At 46.4% G+C, this 21,597-nt stretch overlaps 1 protein-coding gene across 1 annotated transcript in view; it reads right to left on the bottom strand.

The window, feature by feature from the left end:
• LOC135570170 (intermembrane lipid transfer protein VPS13B-like) overlaps nt 1-21,597 on the bottom strand; it is a gene marked incomplete at its 3' end in the record, with an annotated part of 140,404 nt that overhangs the window by 92,833 nt on the left and 25,974 nt on the right. The window contains exons 6-7 of the mRNA XM_065016243.1: nt 12,653-12,855; nt 8,735-9,029 (exon numbers count right to left, since the gene is read on the bottom strand). Coding sequence (XP_064872315.1) covers nt 8,735-9,029; nt 12,653-12,855 — 498 coding nt within the window. The remainder of the gene's footprint in view (nt 1-8,734; nt 9,030-12,652; nt 12,856-21,597) is intronic.

Genomic DNA, 21,597 nt, shown 5'->3' with positions numbered 1-21,597 from the left:
TGTGTTATTACCTGAGTCCTGTATCTATTAGATAGTAACAGTGTGTTATTACCTGAGTCCTGTATCTAATAGATAGTAACAGTGTGTTATTACCTGAGTCCTGTATCTAATAGATAGTAACAGTGTGTTATTACCTGAGTCCTGTATCTATTAGATATTAACAGTGTGTTATTACCTGAGTCCTGTATCTATTAGATAGTAACAGTGTGTTATTACCTGAGTCCTGTATCTAATAGATAGTAACAGTGTGTTATTACCTGAGTCCTGTATCTAATAGATAGTAACAGTGTGTTATTACCTGAGTCCTGTATCTATTAGATAGTAACAGTGTGTTATTACCTGAGTCCTGTATCTATTAGATAGTAACAGTGTGTTATTACCTGAGTCCTGTATCTAATAGATAGTAACAGTGTGTTATTACCTGAGTCCTGTATCTATTAGATAGTAACAGTGTGTTATTACCTGAGTCCTGTATCTATTAGATAGTAAAGTGTGTTATTACCTGAGTCCTGTATAGATAGTAACAGTGTGTTATTACCTGAGTCCTGTATAGATAGTAACAGTGTGTTATTACCTGAGTCATGTATAGATAGTAACAGTGTGTTATTACCTGAGTCCTGTATCTATTAGATAGTAACAGTGTGTTATTACCTGAGTCCTGTACCTATTAGATAGTAACAGTGTGTTATTACCTGAGTCCTGTATCTAATAGATAGTAACAGTGTGTTATTACCTGAGTCCTGTATCTATTAGATAGTAACAGTGTGTTATTACCTGAGTCCTGTATCTAATAGATAGTAACAGTGTGTTATTACCTGAGTCCTGTATCTAATAGATAGTAACAGTGTGTTATTACCTGAGTCCTGTATCTAATAGATAGTAACAGTGTGTTATTACCTGAGTCCTGTATAGATAGTAACAGTGTGTTATTACCTGAGTCCTGTATCTATTAGATAGTAACAGTGTGTTATTACCTGAGTCCTGTATCTAATAGATAGTAACAGTGTGTTATTACCTGAGTCCTGTATCTAATAGATAGTAACAGTGTGTTATTACCTGAGTCCTGTATCTAATAGATAGTAACAGTGTGTTATTACCTGAGTCCTGTATCTATTAGATAGTAACAGTGTGTTATTACCTGAGTCCTGTATCTATTAGATAGTAACAGTGTGTTATTACCTGAGTCCTGTATCTAATAGATAGTAACAGTGTGTTATTACCTGTATCTAATAGATAGTAACAGTGTGTTATTACCTGAGTCCTGTATCTAATAGATAGTAACAGTGTGTTATTACCTGAGTCCTGTATCTATTAGATAGTAACAGTGTGTTATTACCTGAGTCCTGTATCTATTAGATAGTAACAGTGTGTTATTACCTGAGTCCTGTATAGATAGTAACAGTGTGTTATTACCTGAGTCATGTATAGATAGTAACAGTGTGTTATTACCTGAGTCCTGTATCTATTAGATAGTAACAGTGTGTTATTACCTGAGTCCTGTACCTATTAGATAGTAACAGTGTGTTATTACCTGAGTCCTGTATCTAATAGATAGTAACAGTGTGTTATTACCTGAGTCCTGTATCTATTAGATAGTAACAGTGTGCTATTACCTGAGTCCTGTATCTAATAGATAGTAACAGTAACAGTCCTGTGTTATTACCTGAGTCCTGTATCTAATAGATAGTAACAGTGTGTTATTACCTGAGTCCTGTATCTAATAGATAGTAACAGTGTGTTATTACCTGAGTCCTGTATCTATTAGATAGTAACAGTGTGTTATTACCTGAGTCCTGTATCTATTAGATAGTAACAGTGTGTTATTACCTGAGTCCTGTATCTAATAGATAGTAACAGTGTGTTATTACCTGAGTCCTGTATCTAATAGATAGTAACAGTGTGTTATTACCTGAGTCCTGTATCTAATAGATAGTAACAGTGTGTTATTACCTGAGTCCTGTATCTATTAGATAGTAACAGTGTGTTATTACCTGAGTCCTGTATCTATTAGATAGTAACAGTGTGTTATTACCTGAGTCCTGTATCTATAGATAGTAACAGTGTGTTATTACCTGTATCTAATAGATAGTAACAGTGTGTTATTACCTGAGTCCTGTATCTATTAGATAGTAACAGTGTGTTATTACCTAGTCCTGTATCTAATAGATAGTAACAGTGTGTTATTACCTGAGTCCTGTATCTATTAGATAGTAACAGTGTGTTATTACCTGAGTCCTGTATAGATAGTAACAGTGTGTTATTACCTGAGTCATGTATAGATAGTAACAGTGTGTTATTACCTGAGTCCTGTATCTATTAGATAGTAACAGTGTGTTATTACCTGAGTCCTGTATCTATTAGATAGTAACAGTGTGTTATTACCTGAGTCCTGTATCTAATAGATAGTAACAGTGTGTTATTACCTGAGTCCTGTATCTATTAGATAGTAACAGTGTGTTATTACCTGAGTCCTGTATCTATTAGATAGTAACAGTGTGTTATTACCTGAGTCCTGTATCTAATAGATAGTAACAGTGTGTTATTACCTGAGTCCTGTATCTAATAGATAGTAACAGTGTGTTATTACCTGAGTCATGTATAGATAGTAACAGTGTGTTATTACCTGAGTCCTGTATCTATTAGATAGTAACAGTGTGTTATTACCTGAGTCCTGTATAGATAGTAACAGTGTGTTATTACCTGAGTCCTGTATCTAATAGATAGTAACAGTGTGTTATTACCTGAGTCCTGTATCTATTAGATAGTAACAGTGTGTTATTACCTGAGTCCTGTATCTATTAGATAGTAACAGTGTGTTATTACCTGAGTCCTGTATCTAATAGATAGTAACAGTGTGTTATTACCTGAGTCCTGTATCTAATAGATAGTAACAGTGTGTTATTACCTGAGTCCTGTATAGATAGTAACAGTGTGTTATTACCTGAGTCCTGTATAGATAGTAACAGTGTGTTATTACCTGAGTCCTGTATCTAATAGATAGTAACAGTGTGTTATTACCTGAGTCCTGTATCTAATAGATAGTAACAGTGTGTTATTACCTGAGTCCTGTATCTAATAGATAGTAACAGTGTGTTATTACCTGAGTCCTGTATCTATTAGATAGTAACAGTGTGTAACTATTAGATAGTAACAGTGTGTTATTACCTGAGTCCTGTATCTATTAGATAGTAACAGTGTGTTATTACCTGAGTCCTGTATCTAATAGATAGTAACAGTGTGTTATTACCTGAGTCCTGTATCTAATAGATAGTAACAGTGTGTTATTACCTGAGTCCTGTATCTATTAGATAGTAACAGTGTGTTATTACCTGAGTCCTGTATCTATTAGATAGTAACAGTGTGTTATTACCTGAGTCCTGTATCTATTAGATAGTAACAGTGTGTTATTACCTGAGTCCTGTATAGATAGTAACAGTGTGTTATTACCTGAGTCATGTATAGATAGTAACAGTGTGTTATTACCTGAGTCCTGTATCTATTAGATAGTAACAGTGTGTTATTACCTGAGTCCTGTACCTATTAGATAGTAACAGTGTGTTATTACCTGAGTCCTGTATCTAATAGATAGTAACAGTGTGTTATTACCTGAGTCCTGTATCTATTAGATAGTAACAGTGTGTTATTACCTGAGTCCTGTATCTAATAGATAGTAACAGTGTGTTATTACCTGAGTCCTGTATCTATAGATAGTAACAGTGTGTTATTACCTGAGTCCTGTATCTATTAGATAGTAACAGTGTGTTATTACCTGAGTCCTGTATCTAATAGATAGTAACAGTGTGTTATTACCTGAGTCCTGTATCTAATAGATAGTAACAGTGTGTTATTACCTGAGTCCTGTATCTAATAGATAGTAACAGTGTGTTATTACCTGAGTCCTGTATCTATTAGATAGTAACAGTGTGTTATTACCTGAGTCCTGTATCTATTAGATAGTAACAGTGTGTTATTACCTGAGTCCTGTATCTAATAGATAGTAACAGTGTGTTATTACCTGTATCTAATAGATAGTAACAGTGTGTTATTACCTGAGTCCTGTATCTATTAGATAGTAACAGTGTGTTATTACCTGTATCTGTATAGATAGTAACAGTGTGTTATTACCTGAGTCCTGTATCTATTAGATAGTAAGTCCTGTATAGTAACAGTGTGTTATTACCTGAGTCCTGTATAGATAGTAACAGTGTGTTATTACCTGAGTCCTGTTATTCTGATTAGATAGTAACAGTGTGTTATTACCTGAGTCCTGTATCTATTAGATAGTAACAGTGTGTTATTACCTGAGTCCTGTATCTAATAGATAGTAACAGTGTGTTATTACCTGAGTCCTGTATCTATTAGATAGTAACAGTGTGTTATTACCTGAGTCCTGTATCTAGATAGATAGTAACAGTGTGTTATTACCTGAGTCCTGTATCTAATAGATAGTAACAGTGTGTTATTACCTGAGTCCTGTATCTAATAGATAGTAACAGTGTGTTATTACCTGAGTCCTGTATAGATAGTAACAGTGTGTTATTACCTGAGTCCTGTATCTATTAGATAGTAACAGTGTGTTATTACCTGAGTCCTGTATCTATAGATAGTAACAGTGTGTTATTACCTGAGTCCTGTATCTATTAGATAGTAACAGTGTGTTATTACCTGAGTCCTGTATCTAATAGATAGTAACAGTGTGTTATTACCTGAGTCCTGTATCTAATAGATAGTAACAGTGTGTTATTACCTGAGTCCTGTATCTAATAGATAGTAACAGTGTGTTATTACCTGAGTCCTGTATAGATAGTAACAGTGTGTTATTACCTGAGTCCTGTATCTATTAGATAGTAACAGTGTGTTATTACCTGAGTCCTGTATCTGAGTCCTGTATCTATAGATAGTAACAGTGTGTTATTACCTGAGTCCTGTATCTATAGATAGTAACAGTGTGTTATTACCTGAGTCCTGTATCTATTAGATAGTAACAGTGTGTTATTACCTGAGTCCTGTATCTATTAGATAGTAACAGTGTGTTATTACCTGAGTCCTGTATAGATAGTAACAGTGTGTTATTACCTGAGTCCTGTATAGATAGTAACAGTGTGTTATTACCTGAGTCCTGTATAGATAGTAACAGTGTGTTATTACCTGAGTCCTGTATCTATTAGATAGTAACAGTGTGTTATTACCTGAGTCCTGTATCTAATAGATAGTAACAGTGTGTTATTACCTGAGTCCTGTATCTAATAGATAGTAACAGTGTGTTATTACCTGAGTCCTGTATCTAATAGATAGTAACAGTGTGTTATTACCTGAGTCCTGTATAGATAGTAACAGTGTGTTATTACCTGAGTCCTGTATCTATTAGATAGTAACAGTGTGTTATTACCTGAGTCCTGTATCTAATAGATAGTAACAGTGTGTTATTACCTGAGTCCTGTATCTAATAGATAGTAACAGTGTGTTATTACCTGAGTCCTGTATCTAATAGATAGTAACAGTGTGTTATTACCTGAGTCCTGTATAGATAGTAACAGTGTGTTATTACCTGAGTCCTGTATCTATTAGATAGTAACAGTGTGTTATTACCTGAGTCCTGTATCTAATAGATAGTAACAGTGTGTTATTACCTGAGTCCTGTATCTAATAGATAGTAACAGTGTGTTATTACCTGAGTCCTGTATCTATTAGATAGTAACAGTGTGTTATTACCTGAGTCCTGTATCTATTAGATAGTAACAGTGTGTTATTACCTGAGTCCTGTATCTAATAGATAGTAACAGTGTGTTATTTAGTCCTGTATCTAATAGATAGTAACAGTGTGTTATTACCTGAGTCCTGTATCTAATAGATAGTAACAGTGTGTTATTACCTGAGTCCTGTATCTATTAGATAGTAACAGTGTGTTATTACCTGAGTCCTGTATCTATTAGATAGTAACAGTGTGTTATTACCTGAGTCCTGTATAGATAGTAACAGTGTGTTATTACCTGAGTCCTGTATCTATAGATAGTAACAGTGTGTTATTACCTGAGTCATGTATAGATAGTAACAGTGTGTTATTACCTGAGTCCTGTATCTATTAGATAGTAACAGTGTGTTATTACCTGAGTCCTGTACCTATAGATAGTAACAGTGTGTTATTACCTGAGTCCTGTATCTAATAGATAGTAACAGTGTGTTATTACCTGAGTCCTGTATCTAATAGATAGTAACAGTGTGTTATTACCTGAGTCCTGTATCTAATAGATAGTAACAGTGTGTTATTACCTGAGTCCTGTATCTAATAGATAGTAACAGTGTGTTATTACCTGAGTCCTGTATAGGTAGTAACAGTGTGTTATTACCTGAGTCCTGTATAGATAGTAACAGTGTGTTATTACCTGAGTCCTGTATCTATTAGATAGTAACAGTGTGTTATTACCTGAGTCCTGTATCTAATAGATAGTAACAGTGTGTTATTACCTGAGTCCTGTATCTAATAGATAGTAACAGTGTGTTATTACCTGAGTCCTGTATCTAATAGATAGTAACAGTGTGTTATTACCTGAGTCCTGTATCTATTAGATAGTAACAGTGTGTTATTACCTGAGTCCTGTATAGATAGTAACAGTGTGTTATTACCTGAGTCCTGTATCTAATAGATAATAACAGTGTGTTATTACCTGAGTCCTGTATAGATAGTAACAGTGTGTTATTACCTGAGTTCTGTATCTATTAGATAGTAACAGTGTGTTATTACCTGTAGTCCTGTATCTATAGATAGTAACAGTGTGTTATTACCTGAGTCCTGTATCTATTAGATAGTAACAGTGTGTTATTACCTGAGTCCTGTATAGATAGTAACAGTGTGTTATTACCTGAGTCCTGTATCTAATAGATAGTAACAGTGTGTTATTACCTGAGTCCTGTATAGATAGTAACAGTGTGTTATTAGATAGTAACAGTGTGTTATTACCTGAGTCCTGTATCTATTAGATAGTAACAGTGTGTTATTACCTGAGTCCTGTATCTAATAGATAGTAACAGTGTGTTATTACCTGAGTCCTGTATCTAATAGATAGTAACAGTGTGTTATTACCTGAGTCCTGTATCTATTAGATAGTAACAGTGTGTTATTACCTGAGTCCTGTATAGATAGTAACAGTGTGTTATTACCTGAGTCCTGTATCTATTAGATAGTAACAGTGTGTTATTACCTGAGTCCTGTATCTGTATAGATAGTAACAGTGTGTTATTACCTGAGTCCTGTATCTAATAGATAGTAACAGTGTGTTATTACCTGAGTCCTGTATCTAATAGATGTTAACAGTGTGTTATTACCTGAGTCCTGTATCTGTATAGATAGTAACAGTGTGTTATTACCTGAGTCCTGTATAGATAGTAACAGTGTGTTATTACCTGAGTCCTGTATCTAATAGATAGTAACAGTGTGTTATTACCTGAGTCCTGTATAGATAGTAACAGTGTGTTATTACCTGAGTCCTGTATCTATAGATAGTAACAGTGTGTTATTACCTGAGTCCTGTATAGATAGTAACAGTGTGTTATTACCTGAGTCCTGTATCTAATAGATAGTAACAGTGTGTTATTACCTGAGTCCTGTATAGATAGTAACAGTGTGTTATTACCTGAGTCCTGTATCTATAGATAGTAACAGTGTGTTATTACCTGAGTCCTGTATAGATAGTAACAGTGTGTTATTACCTGAGTCCTGTATCTATTAGATAGTAACAGTGTGTTATTACCTGAGTCCTGTATAGATAGTAACAGTGTGTTATTACCTGAGTCCTGTATCTATAGATAGTAACAGTGTGTTATTACCTGAGTCCTGTATCTATAGATAGTAACAGTGTGTTATTACCTGAGTCCTGTATAGATAGTAACAGTGTGTTATTACCTGAGTCCTGTATCTAGTAACAGATAGTATAGATAGTAACAGTGTGTTATTACCTGAGTCCTGTATAGATAGTAACAGTGTGTTATTACCTGAGTCCTGTATAGATAGTAACAGTGTGTTATTACCTGAGTCCTGTATAGATAGTAACAGTGTGTGTTACCTGAGTCCTGTAAGATAGTAACAGTGTGTTATTACCTGAGTCCTGTATAGATAGTAACAGTGTGATACCTGAGTCCTGATAGTCCCAGACTACCTATTAGAGTAGTATACAGTGTGTTATTACCTGAGTCCTGTATAGATAGTAACAGTGTGTTATTACCTGAGTCCTGTATCTTAGATAGTAACAGGGTGTTATTCCTGTCCTATCTATTAGATAGTAACAGTGTGTTATTACCTGAGTCCTGTATAGATAGTAACAGTGTGTTATTACCTGAGTCCTGTATCTATTAGATAGTAACAGTGTGTTATTACCTGAGTCCTGTATAGATAGTAACAGTGTGTTATTACCTGAGTCCTGTATAGATAGTAACAGTGTGTTATTACCTGAGTCCTGTATCTAATAGATAGTAACAGTGTGTTATTACCTGAGTCCTGTATCTATTAGATAGTAACAGTGTGTTATTACCTGAGTCCTGTATCTATTAGATAGTAACAGTGTGTTATTACCTGAGTCCTGTATCTATTAGATAGTAACAGTGTGTTATTACCTGAGAAACAGGTGGATAGTTAGTAGTGAGGTATGATGGTTACCTGAGTCCTGTATCTATTAGAAAGTAACAGTGTGTTATTACCTGAGAAACAGGTGGATAGGTAGTAGTGAGGTATGATGGTTACCTGAGTTCTGTATGTACTGGAACAGCCCGGTGCGGAGGTCATCAGAGCTGTGTTCTGTCCTGGGGGAGGGGGATTCAGGGGAGAGGGGTGACTGGGTGTCAAAGCGGGGCTTTTCCTCTTCAGCCCCAGTCCCAGACCCAGTCCCAGACCCAGTCTCAGACCCAGAACCAGACCCAGTCCCTGACCCAGAACCAGTCCCAGACCCTGACCCAGATCCCTGGTTTCTCTGGAGGTAGGCCTGCAGGTGTTCATACACCAGCCGCAGACAGTTTACATGCTCCTGGCCCCAGAACACCTAAACACACACAAGGAGAATATTACATGACAGGGTACTACTATACAGGGTAGGATGGGGTTAAGGATGGGGTTGGGGGTTAAGGATGGGGTTGGGGGTTAAAGATGGGGTTAAGGATGGGGTTGGGGGTTAAGGATGGGGTTAGGATGGGGTTAAGGATGGGGTTGGGGGTTAAAGATGGGGGTTAAGGATGGGGTTGGGGGTTAAGGATGGGGGGTTAGGGGTTAAGGGTGGGGTTAAGGATGGGGTTGGGGGTTAAGGATGGGGTTAGGGGTTAAGGATGGGGTTAGGGGTTAAGGGTGGGGTTAAGGATGGGGTTGGGGGTTAAGGATGGGGTTGGGGTTAAGGATGGGGTTGGGGGTTAAGGATGGGGTTGGGGGTTAAGGATGGGGTTGGGGGGTTAAGGATGGGGTTGGGGGTTAAGGATGGGGTTAAGGATGGGGTTGGGGGTTAAGGATGGGGTTGGGGGTTAAGGATGGGGTTGGGGTTAAGGATGGGGTTGGGGCTAAGGATGAGGTTGGGGTTAAGGATGGGGTTGGGGATTAAGGATGGGGTTGTGGGTTAAGGTTGGGGGTTAATGATGGGGTTGGGGGTTAAGGATGGGGTTGGGGTTAAGGATGAGGTTGGGGTTACGGTTGGGGGTTAAGGATGGGGTTGGGGGTTAATGTTGGGGGTTAGGATGGGGTTGGGGGTTAAGCATGGGGTAGGGGGTTAAGCATGGGGTTGGGGGATGGGGGTTAATGATGGGGTTGGGGGTTAAGGATGGGGCTGGGAGTTAAGGATGGGTTTGGGTTAAGGATGGGGTTGGGGTAAAGGATGGGGTTGGGGTAAAGGATGGGGTTGGGGCTGGGGGTTAAAGATGGGGTTGGGGTTTAAGGATGGGGTTAGGAGTTAAGGATGGGGTTGGGGTAAAGAATGGGGTTGGGGGTTAAGGATGGGGTTGGGGGTTAAGGATGAGGTTAGGGGGTTAAGAATGGGGTTGGGGCTAGGGGTTAAGAATGGGGTTAAGAATGGGGTTGGGGGGGGTAAAGAATGGGGTTGGGGGTTAAGGATGGGGTTAGGAGTTAAGGATGGGGTTGGGGTTAAGGATGGGGTTGTGGGTTAATGATGGGGTTGGGGTTAAGAATGGGGTTGGGGTAAATTATGGGGTTGGGGCAGGGGGGATAAGGATGGGGTTGGGGGTTAAGGATGGGGTTGGGTTAAGGATGGGGTTGGGAGTTAAGGGTTGGGGGTTAAGGTTGGGGTTTAAAGATGGGGTTGGGAGTTAAGGATGGGGTTGGGTTAAGGATGGGGTTGGGGTAAAGGATGGGGTTGGGGTAAAGGATGGGGTTGGGGATGGGGGGTTAAAGATGGGGTTGGGGTTTAAGGATGGGGTTAGGAGTTAAGGATGGGGTTGGGGTAAAGAATGGGGTTGGGGGTTAAGGATGGGGTTGGGGGGGGTTAAGGGTTGAGGTTAGGGGTTAAGAATGGGGTTGGGGCTAGGAGCTAGGGGTTAAGAATGGGGTTGGGGTAAAGAATGGGGTTGGGGGTTAAGGATGGGATTAGGAGTTAAGGATGGGGTTGGGGGTTAAGGATGGGGTTGGGGTTAATGATGGGGTTGGGGGTTAAGAATGGGGTTGGGTTAAATTATGGGGTTGGGGCTGGGGGTTAAGGATGGGGTTGGGGGTTAAGGATGGGGTTGGGAGGGGGTTAAGGATGGGGTTGGGAGTTAAGGGTTGGGGGTTAAGGTTGGGGTTTAAGGATGGGGTTGGGGCTGAGGGTTAAGGATGGGTTTGGGGGTTAAGGATGGGGTTGGGGGTTAGGGATGGGGTTGGGGTTAAGGATGGGGTTGGGGTTAAGGATGGGTTGGGGGGTTAAGGATAGGGTTGGGGGTTAAGGATGGGGCTGGATGGAGTTAGGTAAGGATGGGGATGGGGTTTGGGCTGGGGGTTAAGGATGGGGTTGATGCTGGGGGTTAAGGATGGTTAAGGATGGGTTTGGGGTTTAATGATGGGGTTGGGGCTTAATGATGGGGTTTGGGCTGGGGGTTAGGATGGGGATGGGGGTTAAGGATGGGGTTGGGGATAAGGATGGAGGTGGGGTTGGGGGTTAAGGATGGGGTTGGGGCTGGGGGTAAGGATGGGGGAAGGGGGTTAAGGATGGGTTTGGGGTTTAAGGGATGGGGTTGGGGCTAAGGGTTAAGGATGGGGTTGGGGCTGGGGATTAAGGATGGGGTTAAAGAAGGGGTTGGGGGTTAAGGATGGGGTTGGGGATTGGGTTGGGAGTTGAGGCTGGGGTTGGGGGTTATGGAGAGGGTAGAGTTGGGGGAAGGGGTTGGGGGTGAGGGTTAAGGATGAGGTTGGGGATGGGTTTGAGAGTTTGGAATGGGGTTGGGGGTTAATGATGGGGTTGGGGATGGGCTGGGGGTTGGGGTTGAGATTGGGGGTTAAGTATGGGGCGGGGGGATAAGAATGGGGTGGGGAGTTGGGCTGGGGCTTGGGGAATGGGTTTGGACAGGAAGGCAGGAATTTCTGAGTCAAAAAACAGTTGAGACACGGAACCAGACTGGGCTCTACTCTGCTGTGGAGGAGGGTGACTAAACGTAACAACAGGAACATGTGGGTATTTCTCAAGTTTGGAGCTGGAAAGGAAGGAATTTGGGTGTTTTTCTGTACAAGACTTCATTAAAACACCACAAACACTTCGTATTTGCAGAAGGAAATGTATGATTATGTATTAAGTGTTGAGTTGTTGGGGTTGGGGGTTAAGGATGGGGCTGGGGGTTAAGGATGGGGCTGGGGTGAGGGTTAAGGATGGGTTTGGGGATTAAGGATGGGGCTGGGGTGAGGGTTAAGGATGGGTTTGGGGATTAAGGATGGGGCTGGGAGTTAAGGATGGGGCTGGGGGTTAAGGATGGGGCTGGGGTGAGGGTTAAGGATGGGTTTGGGGATTAAGGATGGGGCTGGGAGTTAAGGATGGGGCTGGGGGTTAAGGATGGGGCTGGGGTGAGGGTTAAGGAAGGAGGTTAAGGATGGGGCTGGGGTGAGGGTTAAGGAAGGAGGTTAAGGATGGGTGGGGTTGGGATGAGGTTTATGTATGATGATGTATTAGGTGTTGAGTTGTGACTGATCTTTCTGTTAATGGCAATAAGTGCATTAGACAAAACGTCAGGAAGTTTCCCCCTGTTGTAATGTGGAACACAGTAGAAGTACCAGTCTGTACCCTGACAGTAGAAGTACCAGTCTCTACAGTAACAGTAGAAGTACCAGTCTGTACCCTAACAGTAGAAGTACCAGTCGATCCCTAACAGTAGAAGTACCAGTCGATCCCTAACAGTCATTAAAGTGATAAATAACCAGTACAGGTCATTAGTAAAGGTCATTAGAGTGATGAATAACCAGTAGAGGTCATTAGGGTGATGAATGACAGTATGGGGAAAATGTTTGGTCTCATCAGATCTCTGACAGAAAGGTGGTCTAACTCTGTGTTACTGAATTAGGGTGGGAATGGCACACAGGGTTGTAAATTCTCTAAATTCTGTTAGTTTCCCAGAAAACCTGGTTGGAAGAATTCCCGGAATCAGGAAGGAATGAGGAGGAAATCAGGGAGCCTCCAACCAGAGGATTGTGGGTGTTCCCTCTCACCTGCAGTAGGCCTCCCTTCAGGTCCAGCAGTAGTTTAGGGGTCCCAGTCTCAGGTTCAGGACTGCTGCTGTGCCTACACCACCTGGCCTCTAGGGCGGCGCTACAGGAGAAAGGCCCCAGCAGCAGACGGCTCCGATCCTTCAGACCCGTCCTCAACAGGATATCCTGCAGCTCCAACAGCACTGAGACTGACTGGACCGGGTCTACAAGGAGCACAGAGAGACATACAGTATAAACCATCAGTAAAGGGTTTGTGTAACGTAGAGCTGGCACCTTGTAGCTTTAATAAACACCTCTAACGTACAATGAGTTGGTTTGCAGTGGTTTATAACATGCTTCAGGCACATTTTCATAACGCATTGTAGTTAACCATCACAACACCCAAATATCACAGTTGAACTTGATGAGAAGCTTAACGCTAAACAAAGAGCAAGGGAGAGAGAGGACATCCCTGTCTTGTACCTCTCCAACATCACAACACCCAAATACCACAGTTGAACTTGATGAGAAGCAGATGAGCTAGCCGTTGGTTCCTACAGTGAGACGTGTGAACCCGGACAGACACTTGGTCAGACAAACACAGGACAGTTCTGGCTCAGTCCATCTCCTTCCAGTCGTGACAGAGGGACTGACCTCGGCTACGATCTTGGTTAGGATCCAAGCTCGACGAACTCATAAAGCTCCATAAACCTTGATCTCCGCCACTGGCTGACAATGGACGTCTCTGGTCTGGTCTGTCTGTCAACAGAACACTTGGATGCTGTCCTGTGTATGAGTAATCTGTCCTGAGAACCAACTCTATAACGGCCCTTTAAACTGCTGCCTGCCTGCAGAGGAACCCAGAGAACCAACTCTTTAACGGCCCTTTAAACTGCTGCCTGCCTGCAGAGGAACCCAGAGAACCAACTCTTTAACAGCCCTTTAAACTGCTGCCTGCCTGCAGAGGAACCCAGAGAACCAACTCTATAACGACCCTTTAAACTGCTGCCTGCTGTGGGGAACCCAGAGAACCAACTCTTTAACGGCCCTTTAAACTGCTGCCTGCTGGGGGGAACCCAGAGAACCAACTCTTTAACAGCCCTTTAAACTGCTGCCTGCTGGGGGGAACCCAGAGAACCAACTCTTTAACTCCCAGGCAGGCCTCGTCTCTCAGAGCAGCACTAGGCTGGGGAACTCCCAGGCAGGCCTCCTCTCTCTCAGAGCAGCACTAGGCTGGGGAACTCCCAGGCAGGCCTCCTCTCTCTCAGAGCAGCACTAGGCTGGGGAACTCCCAGGCAGGCCTCGTCTCTCTCAGAGCAGCACTAGGTTGGAGAGCTCCCAGGCAGACCTCCTCTCTCTCAGAGCAGCAGTGAACTGACTAACTGTGGCTATCATCATCCTATTACAACAGAGAGAGCCTCATCCCAACTGGCCAGAAGACTCCTCTTCTCCCATGGTGCATCAACTACAGCCCAGAGACCAGAGCAGAATGGAACAGCAAGCACCACAGCATGATGAGGTAAAACACAGCTGCAACCACAATGACAATCTTAATATTCTCACTAATTAGGAAGTTTAAAGTCTCCCCTCCTCTCCTCTCCTCTCCTCTCCTCTCCTCTCCTCTCCTCTCCTCTCCTCTCCTCTCCTCTCCTCTCCCTCCTCTCCCTCCTCCTCTCCTCTCTCCTCTCCTCCTCCCTCTCCCTCCCTCCCCTCCCTCCTCTCCTCCCTCTCCTCTCCCTCCCCTCCTCTCCTCTCCTCTCTCTCCTCTCCTCTCTCTTGTATCTCCTCCCTCTCCTCTCCTCCCCCTCTCCTCTCCTCTCCTCCTCTCCTCTCCTCTCCTCTCCTCTCCTCTCCCTCCTCTCCCTCTCCTCTCCTCTCTTGTATCTCCTCTCCTCTCCTCTCTTGTATCTCCTCTCCTCTCCTCTCTTGTATCTCCTCTCCTCTCCTCTCTCTCTTGTATCTCCTCTCCTCTCCTCTCTTGTATCTCCTCTCCTCTCCTCTCCTCTCCTCTTCTCTCTTGTATCTCCTCTCCTCTCCTCTCTTGTATCTCCTCTCCTCTCCTCTCCTCTCCTCTCCCTCTCCTCTCTTGTATCTCCTCTCCTCTCTCTCTCTCCTCTCCTCTCTTGTATCTCCTCTCCTCTCCTCTCCCCTCTCTCTCTCTGTATGTGAGCTCAGCCTGTATTCTGCCACCCAGCCTATTATCATGTGGTCAGGGAGAGAGCAGAGGAGAACCACACTCATATTTATGGTCGACCGTTGGACGCCTGAGACGAACGGACAGCAAGTTACCATCCCACCCACCCACCCACGCACGCACGCACGCACACGCACACACACACACAGAAAGTTACCATCCCACACACACACACACACACACACACACACACACACACACACACACACACACACACAGGGAAAGCTTCCTGAATTTCATATTTTCAATCCCTAAATATTTTTTAGACCAGCCTGACCTGTCAGTACAACACACGACCTGCCTGGCCTGTCAGCCACCCACGACCTATTATCATCTTCATCCCTAACATACGACCTGCCTGACCTATTTACGACCTGCCTGACCTGTCTTCACAACATACGACCTGCCTGACCTGTCAGTACAACACACGACCTGCCTGGCCTGTCAGTACAACACACGACCTGCCTGGCCTGTCAGTAGAACACACGACCTGCCTGGCCTGTCTTCACAACATACGACCTGCCTGACCTGTCTTCACAACATACGACCTGCCACACACACACAGGAATGTCTTCACAAATATTTTCACCTGTCTTCACAACATACGACCTGCCTGACCTGTCTTCACATCATACGACCTGCCTGACCTGTCTTCACAACATACGACCTGCCTGACCTGTCTTCACAACATACGACCTGCCTGACCTGTCTTCACAACATACGACCTGCCTGGCCTGTCTTCACAACATACGACCTGCCTGACCTGTCTTCACAACATACGACCTGCCTGGCCTGTCTTCACAACATACGACCTGCCTGACCTGTCTTCACAACATACGACCTGCCTGGCCTGTCTTCACAACATACGACCTGCCTGACCTGTCTTCACAACATACGACCTGCCTGACCTGTCTTCACAACATACGACCTGCCTGACCTGTCTTCACAACATACGACCTGTCTGACCTGTCTTCACAACATACGACCTGCCTGGCCTGTCAGTACAACACACGACCTGTCTGGCCTGTCAGTACAACACACGACCTGTCTGGCCTGTCAGTACAGATTCTGGTCTACTGCAGATCTGTCGTCCTGACTACGGAGTCTGGTTTACTGCAGCTCTGTCGTCTTGACTACAGAGTCTGGGTCTACTGCAGCTCTGTCGTCTTGACTACAGAGTCTGGGTCTACTGCAGCTCTGTCGTCTTGACTACAGAGTCTGGGTCTACTGCAGCTCTGTCGTCTTGACTACAGAGTCTGGGTCTACTGCAGCTCTGTCGTCTTGAGTACAGAGTCTGGTTTACTGCAGCTCTGTCGTCTTGACTACAGAGTCTGGGTCTACTGCAGCTCTGTCGTCTTGACTACAGAGTCTGGTTTACTGCAGCTCTGTCGTCTTGACTACAGAGTCTGGATCTACTGCAGCTCTGTCGTCTTGACTACAGAGTCTGGTCTACTGGGTCTACTGCAGCTCTGTCGTCTTGACTACAGAGTCTGGTTTACTGCAGCTCTGTCGTCTTGACTACAGAGTCTGGGTCTACTGCAGCTCTGTCGTCTTGACTACAGAGTCTGGTTTACTGCAGCTCTGTCGTCTTGACTACAGAGTCTGGATCTACTGCAGCTCTGTCGTCTTGACTACAGAGTCTGGTTTACTGCAGCTCTGTCGTCTTGACTACAGAGTCTGGTCTACTGGGTCTACTGCAGCTCTGTCGTCTTGACTACAGAGTCTGGTCTACTGCAGCTCTGTCGTCTTGACTACAGAGTCTGGTCTACTGCAGCTCTGTCGTCTTGACTACAGAGTCTGGTCTACTGCAGCTCTGTTGTCTTGACTACAGAGTCTGGTCTACTGCAGCTCTGTCGTCTTGACTACAGAGTCTGGTCTACTGCAGCTCTGTCGTCTTGACTACAGAGTCTGGGTCTACTGCAGCTCTGTCGTCTTGACTACAGAGTCTGGGTCTACTGCAGCTCTGTCGTCTTGACTACAGAGTCTGGTCTACTGCAGCTCTGTCGTCTTGACTACAGAGTCTGGATCTACTGCAGCTCTGTCGTCTTGACTACAGAGTCTGGTCTACTGCAGCTCTGTCGTCTTGACTACAGAGTCTGGTTTACTGCAGCTCTGTTGTCTTGACTACAGAGTCTGGTCTACTGCAGAGGGTCATCAAGATAAAGTGTTAATACAATAGGTTCCAGATGAAGGCAGCACTCTAACTTGTCATGTGTCCTTCTGTACAACACTTGTCATGTGTCCTTCTGTACAACACTTGTCATGTGTCCTTCTGTACAACACTTGTCATGTGTCCTTCTGTACAACACTTGTCATGTGTCCTTCTGTACAACACTTGTCATGTGTCCTTCTGTACACCACTTGTCATGTGTCCTTCTGTACAACACTTGTCATGTGTCCTTCTGTACAACACTTGCCATGTGTCCTTCTGTACAACACTTGTCATGTGTCCTTCAGTACAACACTTGTCATGTGTCCTTCTGTACAACACTTGTGAGTGGTGTCTTGTGTGACTGTGAAGTTTATGAGAGAGAAACAGATCATTACGTAGCGAGACCAACTGAAATGAGACTTGAGACAATAGATCTCTGGAGGGTATGGAGACACACAGGGCTGTCAGTCCCATATGTTAAAACCATAGATCTCTGGAGGGTATGGAGACACACAGGGCTGTCAGTCCCATATGTTAAAACCATAGATCTCTGGAGGGTACGGAGACACACAGGACTGTCAGTCCCATATGTTAAAGCCATAGGTCTCTGGAGGGTACGGAGACACACAGGGCTGTCAGTCCCATTATGTTAAAGCCATAGATCTCTGGAGGGTATGGAGACACACAGGGCTGTCAGTCCCATATGTTACAGCCATAGATCTCTGGAGGGTACGGAGACACACAGGGCTGTCAGTCCCATTATGTTACACCCATAGATCTCTGGAGGGTACGGAGACACACAGGACTGTCAGTCCCATTATGTTAAAGCCATTAGACTGAGACCATCAGAGCCATCAGAGCAGAAACACCCAACACCCCATCTGTTATGTCCCGGGACCACTAAAGGCCAGCTGTTGTTGCCAGGGGATTTAAGGTGGCTCTGCAGCTCTGTGTCTCTATCCACTTCATGTGTTTTGAGTTTGGAAAACTATCTCACTGGGAGGCACGGCCCAAACTAAATGAAATGGATCCTGAAGAGCTGAGCCAAGACTTCAACATGTTACCGAAGGCAGGGGGGGGGGAGGCAGGGACTGTGTGTGAGAGAGAGAGAGAGAGGCAGGGACTGTGTGTGAGAGAGAGAGAGGCAGGGGAGGCAGGGACTGTGTGTGAGAGAGAGAGAGGCAGGGGGAGGCAGGGACTGTGTGAGAGAGAGAGAGAGAGAGGTAGGGGAGGCAGGGACTGTGTGTGAGAGAGAGAGAGAGAGAGAGGCAGGGACTGTGTGTGAGAGAGAGAGAGGCAGGGGGAGGCAGGGACTGTGTGAGAGAGAGAGAGGCAGGGGGAGGCAGGGACTGTGTGAGAGAGAGAGAGAGAGAGGTAGGGGAGGCAGGGACTGTGTGTGAGAGAGAGGTAGGGGGAGGCAGGACTGTGTGTGAGAGAAAGAGAGGCAGGGGAGGCAGGGACTGTGTGTATGAGAGAGGTAGGGGAGGCAGGGACTGTGTGTGAGAGAGAGAGAGAGAGAGAGAGGCAGGGACTGTGTGTGAGAGAGAGAGAGGCAGGGGGAGGCAGGGACTGTGTGTGAGAGAGAGAGAGAGAGAGGTAGGGGAGGCAGGGACTGTGTGTGAGAGAGAGGTAGGGGGAGGCAGGGACTGTGTGTGAGAGAAAGAGAGGCAGGGGAGGCAGGGACTGTGTGTGAGAGAGGTAGGGGAGGCAGGGACTGTGTGTGTGTGAGAGAGAGAGAGAGGTAGGGGGAGGCAGGTACTGTGTGTGAGAGAGAGGCAGGGACTGTGTGTGAGAGAGAGGCAGGGGGAGGCAGGGACTGTGTGTGAGAGAGAGAGAGGCAGGGACTGTGTGTGAGAGAGAGAGGCAGGGGGAGGCAGGGACTGTGTGTGAGAGAGAGGCAGGGGAGGCAGGGACTGTGTGTGAGAGAGAGGCAGGGGAGGCAGGGACTGTGTGTGAGAGAGAGAGAGGCAGGGGGAGGCAGGGACTCTGTGTGAGAGAGAGAGGCAGGGGAGGCAGGGACTGTGTGTGAGAGAGAGAGAGGCAGGGGAGGCAGGGACTGTGTGTGAGAGAGAGAAAGGCAGGGAGAGGCAGGGACTGTGTGTGAGAGAGAGAGAGGCAGGGGGGCAGGGACTGTGTGTCAGAGAGAGAGAGGCAGGGACTGTGTGTGAGAGAAAGAGAGGCAGGGGGAGGCAGGGACTGTGTGTGAGAGAGAGAGAGGCAGGGGGAGACAGGGACTGTGTGAGAGAGAGAGAGGCAGGGGGAGGCAGGGACTGTGTGAGAGAGAGAGGCAGCGGGAGGCAGGGACTGTGTGTGAGAGAGAGAGGCAGGGGAAGGCAGGGACTGTGTGTGAGAGAGAGAGGGGCAGGGGAGGCAGGGACTGTGTGTGAGAGAGAGAGGTAGGGGGAGGCAGGTACTGTGTGTGAGAGAGAGGCAGGGACTGTGTGTGAGAGAGAGAGAGGCAGGAGGAGGCAGGGACTGTGTGAGAGAGAGAAAGGCAGGGGGAGGCAGGGACTGTGTGTGAGAGAGAGAGAGGCAGGGGGAGGCAGGGACTGTGTGTGAGAGAGAGAGAGGCAGGGGGAGGCAGGGACTGTGTGATAGAGAGAGAGAGAGAGAGAGGTAGGGGAGGCAGGGACTGTGTGTGAGAGAGAGGTAGGGGGAGGCAGGGACTGTGTGTGAGAGAAAGAGAGGCAGGGGGAGGCAGGGACTGTGTGTGTGAGAGAGGTAGGGGGAGGCAGGGACTGTGTGTGAGAGAGAGAGAGAGAGAGGAGAGGCAGGGACTGTGTGTGAGAGAGAGAGAGGCAGGGGAGGCAGGGACTGTGTGTGAGAGAGAGAGAGAGAGAGAGAGAGGGAGGTAGGGGAGGCAGGGACTGTGTGTGAGAGAGAGGTAGGGGGAGGCAGGGACTGTGTGTGAGAGAAAGAGAGGCAGGGGAGGCAGGGACTGTGTGTGAGAGAGAGAGAGGTAGGGGGAGGCAGGTACTGTGTGTGAGAGAGAGAGAGGCAGGGACTGTGTGTGAGAGAGAGGTAGGGGGAGGCAGGGACTGTGTGTGAGAGAGAGAGGTAGGGGAGGCAGGGACTGTGTGTGAGAGAGAGGCAGGGACTGTGTGTGTGAGAGAGGTAGGGGAGGCAGGGACTGTGTGTGAGAGAGAGAGAGGTAGGGGGAGGCAGGTACTGTGTGTGAGAGAGAGGCAGGGACTGTGTGTGAGAGAGAGGCAGGGGGAGGCAGGGACTGTGTGTGAGAGAGAGAGAGGCAGGGGGAGGCAGGGACTGTGTGTGAGAGAGAGAGGCAGGGGGAGGCAGGGACTGTGTGTGAGAGAGAGAGGCAGGGGGAGGCAGGGACTGTGTGTGAGAGAGAGAGAGGCAGGGGGAGGCAGGGACTGTGTGTGAGAGAGAGAAAGGCAGGGGGAGGCAGGGACTGTGTGTGAGAGAGAGAGAGGCAGGAGGAGGCAGGGACTGTGTGTCAGAGAGAGAGAGGCAGGGACTGTGTGTGAGAGAAAGAGAGGCAGGGGGAGGCAGGGACTGTGTGTGAGAGAGAGAGAGGCAGGGGGAGGCAGGGACTGTGTGTGAGAGAGAGAGAGAGGCAGGGGAGGCAGGGACTGTGTGTGAGAGAGAGGCAGCGGGAGGCAGGGACTGTGTGTGAGAGAGAGAGAGGCAGGGGGAGGCAGGGACTGTGTGTGAGAGAGAGAGGGAGGCAGGGAGGGGAGGCAGGGACTGTGTGTGAGAGAGAGAGGCAGGGACTGTGTGTGAGAGAGAGAGGCAGGGACTGTGTGTGAGAGAGAGGAGGCAGGGGGAGGCAGGGACTGTGTGTGAGAGAGAGAGGGGCAGGGGGAGGCAGGGACTGTGTGTGAGAGAGAGGAGGGGGGGAGGCAAGGACTGTGTGTGAGAGAGAGAGGAGGGGAGAGGACTGTGTGTGAGAGGGAGGCAGGGACTGTGTGTGAGAGAGAGAGAGGCAGGGACTGTGTGAGAGGAGGCAGGGACTGTGTGTGAGAGAGAGAGGCAGGGACTGTGTGTGAGAGAGAGAGGGGCAGGGGGAGGCAGGGACTGTGTGTGAGAGAGAGAGAGGCAGCGGGAGGCAGGGACTGTGTGTGAGAGAGAGGCAGGGGAGGCAGGGACTGTGTGTGAGAGAGAGAGAGGCAGGGGGAGGCAGGGACTGTGTGTGAGAGAGAGAAAGGCAGGGGGAGGCAGGGACTGTGTGTGAGAGAGAGAGGCAGGGGGAGGCAGGGACTGTGTGAGAGAGAGAGAGGTAGGGGGAGGCAGGGACTGTGTGTGAGAGAGAGAGAGGCAGGGGGAGGCAGGGACTGTGTGTGAGAGAGAGAGAGGCAGGGACTGTGTGTGAGAGAGAGAGGCAGGGACTGTGTGTGAGAGAGAGAGGCAGGGACTGTGTGTGAGAGAGAGAGGGGCAGGGGGAGGCAGGGACTGTGTGTGAGAGAGAGAGAGGCAGCGGGAGGCAGGGACTGTGTGTGAGAGAGAGAGAGGCAGGGGAGGCAGGGACTGTGTGTGAGAGAGAGAGAGGCAGGGGAGGCAGGGACTGTGTGTGAGAGAGAGAGAGGCAGGGGAGGCAGGGACTGTGTGAGAGAGAGAGAGGCAGGGGGGAGGCAGGGACTGTGTGTGAGAGAGAGGTAG

Source organism: Oncorhynchus nerka, unplaced genomic scaffold, assembly GCF_034236695.1.
Source record: "Oncorhynchus nerka isolate Pitt River unplaced genomic scaffold, Oner_Uvic_2.0 unplaced_scaffold_1069, whole genome shotgun sequence".
NCBI classification, from domain to species: Eukaryota; Metazoa; Chordata; class Actinopteri; order Salmoniformes; family Salmonidae; genus Oncorhynchus; species Oncorhynchus nerka.
This window is presented reverse-complemented; position numbering and strand designations above follow the sequence as displayed.